This window comes from Penicillium manginii (genome assembly GCF_028828005.1).
Source record: "Penicillium manginii strain IBT 31320 chromosome Unknown utg000005l:1.0-5665137.0:1.0-5668048.0, whole genome shotgun sequence".
NCBI lineage: Eukaryota > Fungi > Ascomycota > Eurotiomycetes > Eurotiales > Aspergillaceae > Penicillium > Penicillium manginii.
In genome coordinates this window covers 3,745,207-3,763,527 of record NW_026643106.1, presented here as the reverse complement: position 1 = coordinate 3,763,527, position 18,321 = coordinate 3,745,207, and the positions used below count along the sequence as shown (strand labels likewise).

Sequence of the window (18,321 nt, the reverse complement as noted above, 5' to 3'; positions counted from 1 at the left end):
GAATCCATTGCTGAATCCCAAAACCCATGGTCAATGGATAAAATGAACTTGAGATTAGGCAAAACCTCTTGGACAAATTTGTCATTGATTGATTTTCTCTTTACTGAAAGTCCCGAGAAATCAGACCACATCACTCCACCTACACCCGGACCGTCCACCGTCCGCCGTCCACTCCGCCTCCTCCACCTTTCACCCTCCACTTCCGTGGTGTTCACCCGAAATCTGTCACAGGAGAACCCCATGCTTCGGCTTTTCCGCTTTTCCCCAGTTTTCCAACCCCGTCGCGTCCGATAATGTGGGGAGACATTTTGATTATATATGCATGAGCGTCGGATCGGCATTCCTCGCCTTTGGAGGTTCGAAATTGACTTCGCTTGTCTCAGGCCTGGTTTTCCGTATCGAAGTTTGCTTTGATCCTGCTGTGGTTATCTTGCAATGGCTTCTCTGCATCGCAGCCCATCCGTCCATTCGATTCCCCTCGAGGATGAGAAAAATGGGAATGGCAGAGCAGAGATGGTTGAGACAATCTCTCAAACGCACGAAAGGGTGGAAGAGGAAGGTGCTTGGGCTTCAGCAAAGAAGAACCCCAAAGTCATTTTCTACAGCATGGCTGCTTGCATAAGCTCGATGCTATGGGGCTTTGATATCGGTGAGATTTGACCGGTCTATTGATCCAGGGAGCTGAATACTGACTATACCTTTGCTGTGTTTAGGCGTCAACTCTATAAGTGTGGCATTGCCGGCATTCAAAATGGTATTTGGGTACGAATATGAGGGCGAACTCTTGATCTCAGCCACATGGAATGCGTTGTGGACTGCGATGACTTCGCTTGGAATGTTGATTGGTGAGATACTACCAAGTCTTGGAGAATTCATAATTGTTCCAAACTGACTTCATTCAAGGCAGTATCATCTGTGGCTGGGTGTCAGATCGACACGGGCGACGACTAGGATTCGGAATAGGCTCGGCCATTTCTTTGCTTGGTGTCGGCCTTGAGTATGCTGCCAAAGAGCCCGGTATGCTTCTTGCTGGCAAGATCGTGAGTGCTCGCCTCATTCTAGCCCCTTGTCACGGGCTTCTAACTCCCCATACATCTAGATCAACGGTCTTTCGCTAGGTTTTTTTCTGACCCTAGGTTCCACATATGCCTCCGAGATCGCACCAACTGCCCTGCGTCCTTCTTTAACCGCTGCTGTCAACCTCTTTATCAATACCGGTCAGCTCATGGCTATCGGTATTGGCAACACTCGATTTGCTATAATGCTACCTTCATCTTATAAGGTGATATTTGCCGCACAATGGGCGTTTCCTTGTTTTATTGGAGTGCTGGCAATGTTCATGCCCGAAAGCCCTTGGTATCTCCTCCGCAAAGGTCAGACTGAGCAGGCAAAGAAGAGTCTGCAGAGACTGCATCTGAAGACAGCTGACACAACCTCAATTCTGGAGGAAATCCAAGCTTCCATTGCTGCTGAAAATGCGATTGCAGATATTCAAAAGAATACTTCGTACTGGGACTGCTTCCGGGGCACTAATTGGCGTAGGACTCGCATTTCTTGTGGAATGTTTGCGGTCCAGCAGTTCACTGGTATCGCTTTTTATTCGCAGGCCTTGTACTTCCTGGGGATTTCCGGTCTACCGACCGCTCTTACTTTCCAACTCGCGCTGGGAGGCTTCGGTGTGGCTATGCTTGGAAACATCGTCTCATGGTTCATCATGAATTATATAGGTAGGTCAACGCTTTTCCTTTCCCCCCCCACTGCTTCAATGTGCTCCGGAGCTCACGTCTTATTTACAGGTCGTCGCCCGCTCCTTCTGACCGGAATTTTACTCAATGGTCTCTGTTTGATGTCTGTTGGTGTTGCCGGATGCTTCACTAGCATGGCCGCACTTTATTATATTGGTTATGTGATGAACTTTGCCCAATTATTTTATGCTCCTACAGTTGGAGCTGTAAGCTGGACCATTAGTGCAGAGGTGAGCTCGGTAAATGTTCGAGCCAAAACGCAAAGTCTGGCAATTGGAACCAATGCGTTGGTCAGCTGGGCGATGAACTTCGTTGCCCCTTACCTTATTAACACTGATCAGGGTAAGTTTTGATTCAATCAATTGTTTTTTGGTAACCCGCATGCTGATTCAATTCTACTAGCAAATCTCGGAGGCAAGGCTGCATTTGTATGGATGGCTTTGTCTTTTGTGAGTCTGGCTTGGGCTTGGTTTGAGGTTCCCGAGCTCAAGGACCGTACTTTTGCCGAACTGGATGAGATTTTCGCTAGAGTGACTTCAACAAGAAAGTTCAAGCAAGCGATGGTTGCCTCTAGCTTGAGCTCTAACTTGAAAGATGTTTCATCTTAGTGGCCTAGCTGTTCAATCGTCATCGTATCAATAACTAGCCGAAGCCCTACTTCTGTCCAATTGTTAATCACACTGTTATTGTAATTCATCACTACCACTTCGGCATAATTAATCCATTCTAATCGTGTGTTTGCTTACTTGCCAATGCGATACTGCCTCAATTCACAAAAACTCTTGTTGAGAGTGGGTAGCTAGGCACCCGCAGGCCTAAGGCATCCAGGGCGCCTGCATCTTCCAGATAGCTTCTCTCTCTCTCTTCATCCAATAACCATCTTCCTCCATATCTAGTCTCTCCCAGTAGCACACCTCCGACAACTCTTCGACTTGCGGGGCCAACGTAATCTGGGATCTCTGAAGAAAGTTCACGCCAGATGTCAACATTAGCGCGTCCCCTTTCGGCCTTCACAACAAGGGTCTTTTCTGTACATGTTGAGCGGACAGGTAAGGCTAGCAGGCCCTTGCGCGCACCCGCGTTATTCTCTCATTGTGTTGTCATTCATAAGAAGGCAAGACCTCCATATCTGCACCAACAAACCTCCCGTGCATTCTCTTCCACTTCACTCAAATCGATGGTTTCGACCATGGACACAACTCGTGTCTTGTACGAGTCCATTTAAGATGTGGAAAGAATGGAATATTACCGGACCGGGGGCTATCACCCGGTAACAATCGGGGATCATTTCCATAATCGCTACCGTGTAGTTCATAAGCTTGGCCATGGGACATACTCAACGATCTTGCTAGCCCGAGACGACAGATCGAACAAATACATCGCAGTCAAAGTCTGTACGGCAGATTGGAACCCCCTCGAGATTGACAGATTGTCGAAATTATCGAAATCTCTCAGTTATCAGACAGGGGAAGAACCATGTTTCCTTCAATCTGTGATATATTCAATATTCAAAGCCCCAGTGGCAGCCATGTCTGCTTGGTGACTAACCTTGCAAGAATGAGCCTCTCTGGTGCAAAGAATTGATCATGGATCATCCTTTTCCAGCTTGAGGTAGCCCGAGTGATAGCAACGCAGCTCATGATTGCGGTTCAAAACATTCATTCACAAGGATTTGTTCATGTAGACCTTCACCGTGGAAGAAACCACCTTCAACTGCCCCATGAATTCGATCAGTTGTCCGCTGAAAAGTTACATGAATTGTATGGAAAGCGGGTACTCGAGCCAGTCAATCCATTAGATAGCCAAAAGCTCCCGCCAGGGGTCCCACAACATGGTATCTTACCTATTTGGCTTGGGGAAGCAAGTGAAAATGTTACACTTCCAGAAGCCACGGTCCTCTTTTCAGACTTTGGTGAAACACTCTCTCCTCCCCAAGAAGATAAATTCGAGTTCCATACGCCTCTTCTCATCTGGCCCCCGGAAGCTCGATTTGAGCCAACCAAGCCTCTTATTTTTTTCATTCGATATCTGACACTTGCCTGCACTATCTGGGATATTATTGCCCATGAATCGCTATTCAAAGGGTCTCTTACGAAGGAAGACGATATGATTTACTAGGAGATTGATGCACTCGGCCTGTTGCCAGCTGAATGGTGAGAAAAATGAGAGGCACATCGAGACAAGTTCACCCAGTATGGAGAGCCGATTGGCCGATCCCAATCTCAAAATCAATCTTGGGAGGATCGCTTTGAAACAGGCGTGCAGCGACCGCGGATAGTAGAGGGTATGCCAGCTCTTGAATCAAGTGAGAGAGATGCTCTTTTCTCAATGTTGCGCTCGATGCTCTCCTTCAGGCCAGGAAATTGTCCTTCTGCTCAGCAGGTTCTCTAGTCTGAATGGATGGTGAAATGGGCTCTGCCTGAGTACGAGAAGATTCTTAATAGTCGACAATAGCAGGGGTTGCATGGTCTGGATACTTTGCTACGTCTAAGTGAATTTCCGTTGGTCCTGTCTGAGTTTACATAATTTCGAGTGTATGGAGGCATTTATCAGTTTACTGTATTTTTCAAAATAGACAGAATTGGCAAAGAGTAAATGATTACGCCCATTGGGCGTGTGAATGTCATCACTTTGCGTGAGCCGCCATCGCCCATCTTCTGAACCCACTATATTCTGCTGCTGCCTTGTCCACATCCTCTGTGATGGGCATATGCACATACAGTACAAGTGCACCTGGGAGGGAAAATATAAGAATGAGGCCACCACTATATGAAAAAAGGCTTATCAGGCAACCTGCCCATTCAATGATTCCAGCGATCAACAAACTTAATAATCTTTCTGGCAGTAACGCTCCGCTCAAACCCTTCGAGATCATCCACAAACACAATCCGCACGAGGTGTTCATTCTCAGGAAACACAATAAAAAAAGCCCTGACTCGATCTATGACATCTTCATCAGAGATAACGCCAGCCTGCGGACGCCTGAGCAAGCGAACTTCCAAAGTTGCTTGCGGCGTGGTCGCCAGTTTGTCCAGAATTATCTGCCACTGCAGGATGCCAAATTCATTTGCTTGCATGAAACTTTCGATCTTATCAAACTCAAAATAGCAGCCATACCACTTGAAACTGAAGCGATGATCGCGCCCATTCATGCGCAGCACACGGAGATGCTTCCGGTCAGCTTCGGGGACGATAGCAGAGGCAGTATCTGGAAGGGGATGAACAGAGCCAATATCACCGGTGTTATAACGAACCAATGGGTTACGTAGCCGTTGAAGAGATGTCTGCACAACTAGGCCCGGCTTAGTTTGTGGAGCCAGAGTCTGATCAGACTGAGCTGCATCATCCACGTTGGAGGGTGAAATGATCTCGATCAGCATGCTGCGCGTGTCAAAGACAAAATCAGTGCTGCTACCAGTAAGGCCGTGCTCTCCCGTGAGATCAGGGCTGTTGATTGCCCAGGGGCCCGCTTCTGAACTACCCAGGATGGAGAAGATCTTGACATCGCCCAGAATGGACTGGATGAACACTCGCTGGGGGCTAGTAAGGGGTTCCGAAGTATAAATGATCTTCTCCAGATTGATACGATTGCGATAATTCCCAGGGAGCATCGAGATATGGTAAATAATTTGAACAACTTGAGCACCTTCGCCAGTTAAGACATTGACATGGAATTCGGCAAGGTATTTAGCAACTTCTGTAGGCGGCATGTAGCTCCCGGCACTCAAAACAGTAGCTCCAGCATTTTCCATGATCTCCGTTGTAAGATCGAGGGACCTAGTGATTTCTTGATATTAGTTAAACTTTCACTGTATGTATACGGTCTATATTTAGATACCTGTAGAAACCTCCCGCCAAATGGATGGATAGCACCCAATCCCCGGGCCCAACCACGCCACAAATTTTGAGAAAATCTCCCATTTGAGCTCTTTGCCGTCGATTTTCATGTACATCCACGGCAAACATCATAGGAATTCCTCCCGAGCCACCGCCAGTGATGCTCATATAAGAACTTCGCCGATATGTGTTTAGTGGGTCCGTATCATGAACAAGTCGCTCAATAACCTTATACCTAGAGTAATTTAGCATCTTCAGCATCGACTACTTGGTATACTAGTATCATCTTACAGTATTTTCTTGTTAAGAAATGGCTGTTGCTGGAGAGTGGTATTGGTATTTTGGTCAGTCAGCTCTTGGAGGCCCTGGATCGCTTCTGCATCAGCAGGATAAACCGCATCTGGATTGTAGAACGGGTGGACTTTAGCCACCGCCAGCACATCTGTCAGTCGGTAACGTTCTGTAGCCATTTTTTAGAAAGAAAATGTTTCTTGGAAGTTCTGTGGAAAGAGATTCAGACCCAAGAGGGTACCGGAAGAGTTCAATTGAGTTTTATGGGGGTTCGGAAGAAGCAGGTTGGGCATGAAAAAGGGGACAGCACACAGATATAAGTAAAGTGGAAATGGGAGAAAAAGAAAGCATGGAAAATGAAGGAACGGATGTCTTGAATCCTGAACAATTCCTTCAATCATTCAAGTTCTGTAATGTATTTACCATCATACATATATCGATTCATTACAGTATCTAGAGAAGCCCCTCTGTCCAGTTGTACATACATGCGCTTACTAAAATTCACTCTAATTTATTGACTTTCACGACGGAAAATTATGCTACTACGTTGCGTCCCAACCACCAATAGCATTACTTTGACTTCAACGCTAAAACCAAAAACCTAACTGTGTGAGTATAGGCGTCTTTTATGAACGAATTCGAGGTATTACCACAATCCTACATTAATGCTGAAGATTTGCCATGAGAGAATCCGAAAAGTCATGATTTTCGTGATCATTCACCGGGAATTGCCAGTTTCTAACATCTATGTACTACTAGTACTAGTGGTACTGAGCTGTACCTGCAATATATACGCCCTGCATCTTCTACGGTTCTGTGTCCAAGCTCCAGGGTGGAAGGCTGCCCAGGTTTAACCTTGGAAAGGGAAATACATCCCCAGCTCTGCAGGGAATATGCCGACTCGGAGTCCCGTTGACTCCGAGCCCCAAGGTCCTTCGATCTTGATCATCGTTCAAATGCCATTTCCTCTTCAGTAATACTACTAGTATTCATGATTAATCTCGGTATATTTCGAATAGAACTTAGACCTCATAGTATTTTATCCTTTTGAGTGTGATAGTTTGCGTCTTCTATGGCCATTAGGGAGACACATCATGGAGCTGAAACACGAGGTACATTGCGTAAATTCTATCGCAAATTTAATTTTTCTGCTTGACTGAGCAGATCCATGTAGCGCCGTCAGACACAGCGCATAGTCTCCCTGGACTACATCGCCAAGTCCCTAGTCCCAGATACTCACCATTAACAGCATGGTAGGTCCCAACCATATGACATCGTTGTAATTTTCCCTCGGACAACAGCACGTCATATTTTGGCTGCTCAATTTTGCGCTGCACAACGAAAAGAGTCTTTCCCGTTTCCAATTTTGGACTACGTATCTGCTCCAATAATTCTAGCCAGGTGGAATAGGTGACTTCATCGCCAAAAACAATACCGGCTCCTTTTCCTCCTCTAATTGGCTTTAGGATGTAGTCATTCTTGAGAGACTCGGATGCTCCGCAAAGGGTGATGAACTGATCTAGAGCTTTTGATCCCGGGAGGATGGTAGGTGTTATGCCTCGCTGAAGTCTTTCAGCTTGTTTGGAAGTGATGATGTTTCTAGAAACCAATGTATCAAGTTCTTCCCGCACAAGACCGAGCATTCTCTTGTCATGAGCGAGCAGGATCGTTCGCATGTCATTAAAGCATCGAACGGTGATCTGGCGTTTTATCTCCGGATCAAGAGCGTTGAGCTCCCGTTGGTGAAGTTCGAGGCCAAGCTGATGGACCTCTTCCAGAGATTCGCCAGACTCGGTAGTAATAGTGGCAATTGTACCTTCTTGGGCGAGGCAGTACAGTCTGAATCCGGTATTGCTAGAAGAATCCGCGATAACTCGAAGTGTATCCGGAGTAATGAGTCGAGGTTTAATACCAAGTCGTTTCTCGGCCAATTCAATAAACATGGCGATATCAATTCCGTGTTCCTCACCTTTGACCAGGTGCAAGGGTAGCTTGTTGTCGAATAGATTGAATAATGCCCCAATAATCTTAGCATTGGCAGTCAGCGTCTTGCATCGACTAAATCATGGCCGCTCCACCTAGGTACTTACTGCTTCACCATCAGCGGCATGCATCAGACCCCGAGACTCAAGATCGAATTCCGAAAGTGAGCTTTGGCCAAAACCGCCATGCATAAAGCCATTCCAGCAAAATCTTGCATTGATTTCGCAGAGCCGAAAAGCCTCCATGCCAGTTTCATCAATCTCCACTAAGAAGTCCGGTCTCCAAGATCCCTGTCTCTCGTTCCATGGTCGGAACAGGTGTGTTTTCGAGTGAATCCACTTTCAAAGGGGTTAGCCATCAGTCCACTGCAATGGCCCAGTATTCAGTATAAAGGAGGGGGATGACTTACGCGCAACAAACTTTCCTCGCCAATCTCCAATGGCATCCGCTGAGGAAACTGGGCTTCCTCATCCGTCCACCATCGCTCAACTATATCTTCAATTGCCAGGTTCAAGGCGCGATGCAACTCGTACAGCTCTTCGTGGTGCCGTTGAGTGATCAACACGGGATGGGGACAGGATGCATCCACCGATCCAACAGGCCAAGAGGAAGAGCAGACTTTCAGCTTTGAAACATAAATTTCGCGGGCTTCATCTATGATATCAGCCCCTGGCCCTTCCGGTGCCACGGGTAAAAAGTCTACAGCAGCTGGAAGGCAGACTTGCTGGAGATATTTGAGCCACTTGTTTCTCATCTTGAGAGCGTTTTGGTACTAAGGATTCTGGAGGGAAATTGAGCATAAAACCAAGAGATGAATGGGACAAAATTGTCACTTAAATAAATTCATTTTATTAATGAAAACACGCAATCCTCAGCTATCGATGACTTTTGTACCCCAGCCTGCATGCGGGTAATATTCGGTCTTTTGCACATGGCCAAATTTGAGCAAGGGTAAAAGCAGAATGCAATGCAACCTCGGTGCGGTCTTTTTGATGGATCTCAGCCCCAGAAGCTGTACTCCGTACACGACTATTTGGGGCAACGCCAAGAGCCAGCAGTGGATAGTACAAGCGTAAACAAACAAGCGTGGCGCATCTGGTATTAATCACATACTCCAATGTAGAACACTACGTACAAAATCTACCAATTAATTCATGCGCTCCGTGATCCGAATGGTCTTGCATCCCATCTTACCCGCCGAAGATGTCGATTGGGGTCTTTCACTTCATTCCGAGCATGCAGCCATCGTCGATTGTCCATCAATATTATTGAGCCTTCAGGAAGGCTATTGGGCTCTAGATGAATGGTCCGTTCCTTGGCTGCTTCCCCATAAAGAACGCCCTTAAGTTCGTCCAGCGCCTTAGCAGCGTTAAGAGTCAATGGTATAGTGATATCTTCCCGGAACCGCAATTGGCTACCACCTTGTCCCTCGGGGGCCACTGCGAGCAGGTTGCCAGAGATAAACAGTTCTCCTGCCTTTTTGATAAATTCCGGGGGGACATTGATCTGGAAGACTTTGCTGGAGAGCCACTTTTGTGCGAAAGGAGATAGTAAGGAAAGTAGTTGATCACTGTTCAGTATCGACAAGGTACCACCCCCACAACGATCGGGATGAATCACTTGAAGAGCAAAGTATCGTGGCGGATTCTCTTCATAGCTGCAGTCAGTATGCCAATCGAATCGAGACATTGTTTCCGAGCGAGCCTGGTGCCCCTGGCTTTGGAATTTCGATGAGGAGGGCCGCACATCCCAAAACCAGCCACGTTCGACGCTATGGGCTATCGGAAGACCATGATCATGGCTTTTGTTGAGATTGGTGATAAGTCTCTGCAAATATCTGCTTTTCGTATCGTTAAATCTCAAGGCCAATTGGAGCACTCCTTTAGCTTCCAGAGTCTCGTGTACAACTCTCAGGTGAGTGGGTTCTGAGGCGAACTTGGGCTCGGCAACCTCAATCAGAGGAACGAGACTGGACGTTCGTAGATTTCCTTGATGCAATTTATCAATACCGATCAACAAATATGTCACTTGAATGGAGAGAAATGGTTACATACTGATAGGTCGGGTCGAATACCGAGCAGCTTTCAATCCAATCGCAGAACCAGGACATAAATAGCGATACATTTTGTGCAAAGTGATATGGCCACTTGAAAGAAGGTTATGGTTGAACCTTGAATGAAGTCGCGAGACCGTGAGAGAAGGGGATTTCTGCCACCAGGTTTTAACAAGGCAAGGCCTTGGGTAAATATTTCTCTGGATGCCTAATATGTTCAAGTTGTTTCTTGGACTCCAGGGCTTCCAGTCTTATATTCTTGGTAAGCCGTCCTGTATCCCCGGGTATGTATTATAGTACTACTACCTACTAACTCACTATTTATGCGCATGTAGCTAGCAGTCGTACTTCTGTCGCAGTAAGCCAGCGGCATGAAAATTATTTTCCCCTTTCCTTTTCCTCTGGCGGTATTTGAGGTCACTGCAACTGTCTGTGCCCACATGTTCATATGACACCCCCAGGTAGCAGCCTAGGTAATATTACTACATAGCAAGGCAAACATTCTAGGAGTTGCATTTCTAGTCCTGCATTAGCGTATATAAAGGGCGTGATCGGGATCAGATGTCTTGGCAGATAATGTGCATATGAAATCTCGTCTAGTTTACTTTACTGATCCCAGGCGTGATAGGGCGTGCATAAGCGAACTAGACGGGGATCTCCGATGATCTCTGATCTCTACGCTAGACTATTATCGTAAGGGCAAAAGGAATTGTGGAATTTTTTAGAAACCCAGTCCCGGCTCCCTACTGCGAAACTACTGCTACGTGTGAAAGATCAACATCCATGTAAGCTCAGGGCCCCTCAATTTGGCTCCTTGAGTGAATGAGCATTTATCACTGGAACTTTGGTCACCAGCTCGGGTTTTCTTGTGGCGTGGAAATTTCGACTGAGAGCTGGAACCTCAAGTATTACCTCGCCATGAGTACCGATCACGCGAGGCATGTTATGCCCATGGGCTACAATTGGCGTTCCTCCAAGGCTTTTGTACTCGGAACCATTTCAATCGCGTTGTTTGCTGGTCTGTCCCCCCTTCTTGGCTTTGTTTACCAGACCCTGATACCAAATCAGAAACATTTCTATATGGCTTCCTAGTACCTTTCCTCAGCGACATGCTTCAAGATCGCCTGAACGTCCCGCCTTCTCAAGCTCAGAAGGTGACGTCTTCCGTTCTTGCTATTCACGGTGCACTCTCCGCGATATTCGGCCCTATTATTGGACACTACAGCGATCAGAATCCTGGTCGGAAACTTCCATTACTGATATCTCTTGGTGTCTGCATCGTTGGCACCTGTATGGTTGCAGTTGCTCGTTCGGTCCTTGTACTATTGCTAGGCCGCGCAATGCAAAGTATCGCGGGATCTGCTGTTTGGATCGTCGGCTTCGCGACAGTCGCAGACAATATAAGCTCAAATAATATGGGTTCGGCGATGGGACTAGTGATGTCGTTTGCGAACTCGGGAACGATTAGTGGACCTGCAATCTCGGGCTTGTTGTACGAGCTTGTTGGTTACTGGGCGCTGTGGTCAATTCCGTTACTGGTTCTGGTCATAGACCTTGTTGCACGCATCCTTATGATTGATTGTCCGTCCGAAATCACATCTGATAACAGATATGCGTCAGGGTTAGATACGCCGCTGCTATTACGGGAGAATCCAGCCTCATCCAGTGCATGGGGCATCTGGCGCTCGCTGCTATGCGACGGCCGTATTCTCATATGTTTGCTCATCACATTCTCAAGCATCAGTGTGACTACGAGCTTTTATACGACTCTTCCTTCACACATTGAGGAGAGATTTAACTGGGGCCCAAGCTCTGCTGGACTTCTGTTTGCCAGTCTTGCTCTCCCGGGTATCCTGCTCGGCCCTCTCGCTGGTTGGGTCCGTGATAGGATTGGGGCACGATATCCAGCGGTAATCGGCTCAATTCTTCAAGCCTTATTCCTGGGCCTTTCAGGAGTCGCGGGGAGTACTGGATTCTTCAGGTCCAGCTCCCAGAGTGGCGATAAAGGAATTTACTCAGCTTCCATCATTTCCATTGGCATATTGCGGCCGTTTGTGTCTGGTATCGCACCCGCTGAATTGACTGGTAAATGGTCCTTGTCTCAAGGACTTTGATATGAGGAGACTGATATGTATTGACAGCTGCTGCCAAAAAATTTCAGAAAGAGAACATGGTTTCTCTGGGGCGTGAAGGTGGCATATCACGCGTAATCGCTATGATGGACGTGGCTGCATCCCTCGGAATGCTTCTTGGACCAATACTAGGCGGTTCGCTTATGGAATATTTTGGTTACGAGTATATGTGCTTCACGTGGAGTAGGTAACCCATTGAACACCTATGATATTCGCCGCTCATATTCATAGGTCTTCTTTATCTCATACTTGCTATGCTTGGAATAGGTCTTCTGGGTCATAAGGAAACAGATGACGGGCCCCACTCCGAAGAATCCGCCTGATGCCAATTCGATTCCATACCTAGTTCAAGACCTAGTGAAGGAGAATGACTTCAAGAAGTTCAGGGAGCTCGGAATTGATACCAGCGAAGCATATAACTAGGAATCCGATAGAGGGAATAATGAAACTGGAGTATCAAAGAAGGGAAGCATGGTGGTACTACTAGTAGTGTAAGTTTATTAGTCAACTTTCTCCACTTGAAGCTTTAACTCGGTACTGATAGTCACTAACGTGTTTCAATGGTGATCCGCCATTCTAAGCGAGCCGCCAGGACCTAAACACCATAGTTAAGTCAATGAATTACAGCTCAATATTTTAACAGCCCTTATCTCTCAGCGTGATTACTTAGAAAGTACTAGTAATATTATTTATAATATCTCTTGTATAATAGTACTTGAACTAGTTACTATTCTTGAGTCCTACTACTGGTAGTAGATGTACTAGTAAATTACGTGTTTCACCACCGAGTCGGCAGCCCCATAAAATGCAGTAAATATGATAGATTACAACTTTGAATATCTCAACAATTAAAGAAGATTTTTGATGATAATTGATAGTATAGGTTGTTCTTGCAGGAGGGAATAACTTAGTAGGAATCCTTTTAGACTTTTCTAAGTATTTTATACCTAGGTAAGATGACAAAAAGTATCTGTTAATTTATGTTTCTAAGAGATAAACATATATTTCTTCGATTAAATTTTCGAAAATATAGTTAGTAATATTTCTATACCTTGAAATAACCTTCTAAATAGAAATACTAGTAGTTCTTGAGTTATAAAGTTGTAATCTATCATATTTACTATATGTTCTGAAGCTGCTGACCCGCTAGGGCTGCCGACTCGGTGGTGAAACACGTTAACTAGTACTACTAGTAGTATTCCCGGAGACTTTATAACATTCCAACTTACCCTCTTACTACTACTTCAGGTTGGTAAAACACCCCTATTTGCTAGCCTTTCAAGCAGTGAAAAATATGCTTTGTCAAGGCCACATACCTAGGTAAGCGCAACGTCAAAAGCTTAGTACTGAACGGGCGTAGACACTTCGGCTCCTTTATTTAGATAGTGTATTGACTAACAGTATCAGAAGCTGTTTCATCTTTTTCCTGCCAGTTAGAAAACAACTCACTTAATTATTGGAAAGTGGCGGCTACGGACTGCCATACCCGTTGGTCGTTTTGATTGCGGATGAATGTCGGCCCGATCTAGCCCGAAAGTTCATGTTCATTCACCCATCATCACAGATCCTTTCCATCTTTCAATTGTGATTGTACTGTTCTTTAGGGTCCTGAAGCCATTACTACATAACGGTTCATGTGTTGTAGCGCGATTCTGTCTCTCTCTTTCCCTTATGGCCACCCGGCGACAGCACACTAAATCCCGCCTAGGCTGTCTCCGATGCAGAGACAAGCACCTCAAATGCGACGAAGTCCGCCCAACCTGCGGGGCCTGTGCCAAATACAACCAGCCATGTATTTTGAAGCCTTTAAAGGCTACAAGATCTAATAGTACGCGGCGTGCTGATTACATCAACGGACATGGCACTCCTTCCGCGGAAATTTCAATCGCCCGAAGCTGTCCTGGCACTTCCGAAGTGGAGGCTCCGAATGGGGATTCAACAATACCACCAGAAATACCTTCGGCTGGTTCAGATCATCAGCCGCTCAAATCAGTTCTCACTATGTGGGAATTTGAGTTAATTCATCACTGGATCATCAATGTCACCGATACTTTTGCTGTCAGTCATGGCTTTCGTCGTAACTGGCAGGACCAGGGGGTTCGAGAAGCCATGCGATATCCATTCATACTACATATGGTTCTCATCCTGTCAGCCCTCCATCTAGGAATTACTAAGTCCTCATCATTCAGTGAGACTCACTACGCCTTCATATTAAGCGGATGCTCGGATGCAATGGCATCGTTTCGAAAAGAAGCTGAGTACATCGGCGATGCGAATTGTCACGCAGTTGGAAAGTTTCCATTTCTTTTGTCTATTTACGCTCTTGGACTTCCGTTACTACAGGGAGGAGATAAAAATGAAGATGCGGTGCTAGACGAAATGATTCATATCATGGTTTTAATAAAGGGAAACGGCACTATCCATGAAACTACCAAGCCTTGGAGAAAAGCACGAAATCTCAAATCATGGCTTGAAGACAGTGATATTTTCGATGATTCAGAGCGCCTTTCAGAGGAACACGATCTGGACTTTGCCGTCGCAGAGCTGCAGCATTGTATCGACCTCTCCGATGATTCGCCGGTTGTTCGTGGTATCAACACTACTGCCCTTCGGTCCTTTCAAGAGAGCCTTGGTTTTCGTCTGAGGAGACATTTGAGACCATTGGCATGGCCAAATATTGTCCATACTGATTATATTGATCTGCTACGACAGAGAAATGCCGCGTCACTGGCCATTTTGGCCCATTATGCTGTAATACTAGGGCAATGCAACTCGCGATGGTGGTGTTTGGACTGGGGCGTGCAACTCACCTCTGCCATAGCGCGACTCATGCCTGAAAGACATGTCGCCGCAATTCTCTATCCCCTTCAGAAGTTACACATAAGATGAAGGAGTATATCAGAAGACTTTCAGCCACACATCGACTCCATTTCCTTGCATTATAAAATAATAAAGTAACAAGAAACGCGAATATTACTCTAATTCCACATAGCCGCGCAGATCGCTGAATTTACGCCTATGATGTTTCTAGGATGTCCATACGGGAAATTTTGATAAAAATGCGATCTTATTTAAATTCACGACATTTAGTACCGAGCATTAAAGACATACGACTTCAATTCGGTGCTTCCTTGTCATCCCTGCTAGAAAACTAGTGATTAGTAAACATCATGATCCGTGTATCGTTGTGATGTCCTGTCCAATTTTAGAGGCGTGGAACCATAAATGTGGGAAATAATATGTCTGCTAGAAGACTCGTATCGTTCATACTAATACCAGTTAAGTCGGTATATTCCCCAAATTTTGAAATAAAAATGAGCTAATAGTAACCAGTATCGTTGTCAATTTGTGCAAATTTTGCGGGAAAAAAATGTTTGCTATATCAATGAATTGTGTCTTGATCGTACTCTCAGTCTTGAGTCTCGAAGGTACTGGCAAACGCGGAACTTCTACGAATACGGGCATACGGGCATACGGGCATACGGGCATACGGGCATACGGAAACACGGGAACACGAGTTTTTTGCGCACGCCCCACCTGGCCGAAAGAGCGAGGTGGGGCGTGCACAGGGTAGTAAAAAGCATCAGTATCCTCGATGCAAAGACTGTATTTTTAGGCTCTATATTTGGCAATCATTCATATGTTCCTTGAATGCAGAGGCTGCCTAGCTATAATCTCATACCCCTGAGCCTTCGTTCTTTATTATTGGTAGAATATTGACCCATCTGTACCTGGCTCCACCTAAACTTTGCTATCAAGTTTCAAGGCTTGCTTTATTACAGTAAATATTTTATCAGGTTCTTGTTAGTGAAATGACATACACTTCAGACAAATCCTTTATTTTATGACTCTAAATCAGGAACGAATCATGATGTCTTATATAAAGTGTATCTGGATCTCTCAAAACAGAACGGGACTGCCTAGAGACGGTTTCGGTCCACTGATGCTTCATTATTGGTAGAATTCATCTGAACCAACAAGCGAGTGCTGATCGTGAAAGGGGCTTCTTGCTTCAATTTTCATGTCTATTCGCTTAGCTTTTTGCTTGGCTTAGCTTCTTGTATCACCTATAAAATCTCGGTCCATCTAATATAGATCTCATGTTTTATTTCTACACAGACACGCTGCAAAGGCTATTCCAACCTTTTAAAACTTAGCCCACAATTAGTTCGTCGGCAATTAGCTTTGGCCCGAAAACTTGCAATAATGGCGCCAACTGTGAAGTATATGGGAATGTACGATTTTGTTCCTTCAAAAGCAGCGGCAATTGCTTTTGGGATACTGTTCCTCATAACTACGCTACTTCATCTTTTCCAGCTCGTCCACAAAAGGACATGGTTCTACATCCCTTTCCTCATCGGTTGTCTATGTAAGATTTAATTATCACCCCAGACGACGAAGGTGATTCTTATGCTAATTGTTATCCTATAGTCGAAGCCATCGGATACATGACGGTACGTTATCATTTAGAGGTTTGCACAAAAGTCACTGACACGAAGATCATTAGAGAGCCAAGTCCGCAACACAGTATCCTGATTATGATCTCGGTCCTGAAGTCATTCAATACATCCTGATTCTTGTTGCCCCCGCTTTGCTCGCTGCCAGTATCTACATGGAGTTTGGTCGCTTGATCATCATGACCGACGGAGACAGGTTTTGCTTCATTCGCCGAACGTGGCTCACTAAGATCTTCGTCATTGGCGATATCATATCATTCTTGGCGCAGTTCAGCGGTGCGCAAAACTCCACCTTTCTATTATGGCATTTGAGCAAAATATTTACTGACAATAACAGGTGGTGCAATGCTCGCGAACGATACTACTGCCAGCAAAGGACAAAATATCATGAAGGTCGGCGTCGTTGTTCAACTTTTGTTTTTTGGTGTCTTCATCGCCACGATCATCGTTTTCAACATGCGGTTGTCCAAGCAAGGCTCGCGGACAAAGCACATTGTGCCCTGGAAGAAACACATTGTAGCGCTATATTGCACCGGGATATTGATATTGATACGATCAATCTTTCGACTTATTGAGTTTGTGGAGAGCACAGATGGCCCACTAAGCAGGTACGAGTGGCTTTCGTATGTATTTGATGCGGTTTTGATCCTCATAACGTGTGTGATATTGAATTATATCCATCCTGGAGAAATTAAAAGGTATATCAAGGCGGTCCAGTCTCCTATCGGAGGATTTGAGATGGACCGTAGACACGATCATGGAGCGTTATACACATCGATGGAGGACTGAATGCGGGGACTTGTGCTTCTTGTTGTGTGGAATTCTTTGAACCATGATTACTTTCGAGCCAAAAAACAGCCTAGAATAATACAAGATACGGGCTCAATAAGAGTTCATTGGCAGTTCCCTTATTTCCTTGCCCCTAGGTTATGAGGAGAGTTCTGTTACAACTAGTACTAGTGGCTTATGATATATCTGATACTATGTATCTCGAAGAAACCTTGGAAATATTTAGAGAACACCGTAACGTTGATAGACTTTTATTATCAGTCATTCTAAGTACATAGATTCCGGACAAAGAAAGAGATAACCAACTTGAAATCATCCACAGCTATACTAGTATTGTGTCATTGGTTTGTAGCAGTAACAACTAGATCGACTTATCAAAGCTAACCCAAGTAAAGAAAATGTAGACTCGGCCAACAGGAAATGACTTTGAGGTATTTCCTTAGGCCTGACATATGGTAAACTGTGCGAAAAGGCGTCGCTAGCATTGCTTGCTGAGAGCAGGCGATGCTTTGCAGTATCTGTAGTGTTGACCTCCCGGGCTCCGGTGGCGCCTGAAGAATGTCTTCGGTATCGATATCCAAATACTCCCAAACCTCGTGGGTATCTGCTAGATGTTGAAGCCACTGGATCCATGGCTGCCAGGCAACTGCCGGTCGGAGAGCAACACCAACGGCTGTGGAAAAGGTAGAAGATGCGGTGATATCCATCTCAACGTTCTGGAAGTTGACAGGCATGTTTCTGATGATTTTGTTTGAGCCCGGGTGGTTTTGATGACGCCCGCGGCGACGTGTGCGTTGTGTGTGACTGAAGGAGTTGGTTCGCTTTGAGTAAAAGTTTATGTGGAAAACCACTGACAACGGCTGATATGCTGAATGATGGGCTCTTTGCAAGGGACTCGGAATTTCTAGAGAAACTGCCTAGAACAGGGCAGCTGGGATTATAAATGTTTAATTTTGTCTCGGCCCAGCACACGCTAAAATTTGCGAGAGTAAATTTCCTAACTTGTCTAATGATAATAGCTTACATCCAGATGA

At 45.5% G+C, this 18,321-nt stretch overlaps 9 protein-coding genes across 9 annotated transcripts; 6 read left to right on the top strand and 3 right to left on the bottom strand.

Moving 5' to 3' along the window:
- Window positions 1-435: 435 nt before the first annotated feature.
- On the top strand, window positions 436-2,353 carry N7533_007782 (uncharacterized protein; the record flags this gene model as incomplete). The annotated part of the gene is made up of 6 exons (XM_057104432.1): window positions 436-649; window positions 714-845; window positions 904-1,040; window positions 1,100-1,727; window positions 1,797-2,087; window positions 2,148-2,353. The coding sequence occupies 6 exons, from the start codon at window positions 436-438 to the stop codon at window positions 2,351-2,353; spliced, it is 1,608 nt and encodes a 535-aa protein (XP_056959389.1).
- Window positions 2,354-2,982: 629 nt separating this feature from the next.
- On the top strand, window positions 2,983-3,863 carry N7533_007781 (kinase-like protein; the record flags this gene model as incomplete). Its single annotated transcript, XM_057104431.1, has 2 exons — window positions 2,983-3,237; window positions 3,351-3,863. 2 exons carry the CDS (start codon window positions 2,983-2,985, stop codon window positions 3,861-3,863), a joined length of 768 nt encoding a protein of 255 aa, XP_056959388.1.
- A 44-nt stretch (window positions 3,864-3,907) lies between these two features.
- N7533_007780 (uncharacterized protein) lies at window positions 3,908-4,136 on the top strand (the record flags this gene model as incomplete). Its single annotated transcript, XM_057104430.1, is given in 2 exon segments — window positions 3,908-3,928; window positions 3,939-4,136. 2 exon segments carry the CDS (start codon window positions 3,908-3,910, stop codon window positions 4,134-4,136), a joined length of 219 nt encoding a protein of 72 aa, XP_056959387.1.
- A 410-nt stretch (window positions 4,137-4,546) lies between these two features.
- On the bottom strand, window positions 4,547-6,052 carry N7533_007779 (uncharacterized protein; the record flags this gene model as incomplete). The annotated part of the gene is made up of 3 exons (XM_057104429.1): window positions 4,547-5,522; window positions 5,584-5,817; window positions 5,874-6,052. 3 exons carry the CDS (start codon window positions 6,050-6,052, stop codon window positions 4,547-4,549), a joined length of 1,389 nt encoding a protein of 462 aa, XP_056959386.1.
- A 960-nt stretch (window positions 6,053-7,012) lies between these two features.
- On the bottom strand, window positions 7,013-9,980 carry N7533_007778 (uncharacterized protein; the record flags this gene model as incomplete). Its single annotated transcript, XM_057104428.1, has 5 exons — window positions 7,013-7,900; window positions 7,964-8,194; window positions 8,266-8,580; window positions 9,051-9,883; window positions 9,911-9,980. 5 exons carry the CDS (start codon window positions 9,978-9,980, stop codon window positions 7,013-7,015), a joined length of 2,337 nt encoding a protein of 778 aa, XP_056959385.1.
- Window positions 9,981-10,827: 847 nt separating this feature from the next.
- N7533_007777 (uncharacterized protein) lies at window positions 10,828-12,364 on the top strand (the record flags this gene model as incomplete). The annotated part of the gene is made up of 4 exons (XM_057104427.1): window positions 10,828-10,927; window positions 10,978-11,994; window positions 12,051-12,224; window positions 12,273-12,364. 4 exons carry the CDS (start codon window positions 10,828-10,830, stop codon window positions 12,362-12,364), a joined length of 1,383 nt encoding a protein of 460 aa, XP_056959384.1.
- A 1,348-nt stretch (window positions 12,365-13,712) lies between these two features.
- Window positions 13,713-14,930, top strand: N7533_007776 (Zn(II)2Cys6 transcription factor domain-containing protein; the record flags this gene model as incomplete). The annotated part of the gene is made up of 1 exon (XM_057104426.1): window positions 13,713-14,930. One exon carries the CDS (start codon window positions 13,713-13,715, stop codon window positions 14,928-14,930), a length of 1,218 nt encoding a protein of 405 aa, XP_056959383.1.
- Window positions 14,931-16,247: 1,317 nt separating this feature from the next.
- N7533_007775 (RTA1 domain-containing protein) lies at window positions 16,248-17,287 on the top strand (the record flags this gene model as incomplete). The annotated part of the gene is made up of 4 exons (XM_057104425.1): window positions 16,248-16,410; window positions 16,473-16,495; window positions 16,549-16,774; window positions 16,836-17,287. The coding sequence occupies 4 exons, from the start codon at window positions 16,248-16,250 to the stop codon at window positions 17,285-17,287; spliced, it is 864 nt and encodes a 287-aa protein (XP_056959382.1).
- Window positions 17,288-17,667: 380 nt separating this feature from the next.
- N7533_007774 (uncharacterized protein) lies at window positions 17,668-18,021 on the bottom strand (the record flags this gene model as incomplete). The annotated part of the gene is made up of 1 exon (XM_057104424.1): window positions 17,668-18,021. The coding sequence occupies one exon, from the start codon at window positions 18,019-18,021 to the stop codon at window positions 17,668-17,670; it is 354 nt and encodes a 117-aa protein (XP_056959381.1).
- Between the last annotated feature and the right edge of the window lie 300 nt (window positions 18,022-18,321).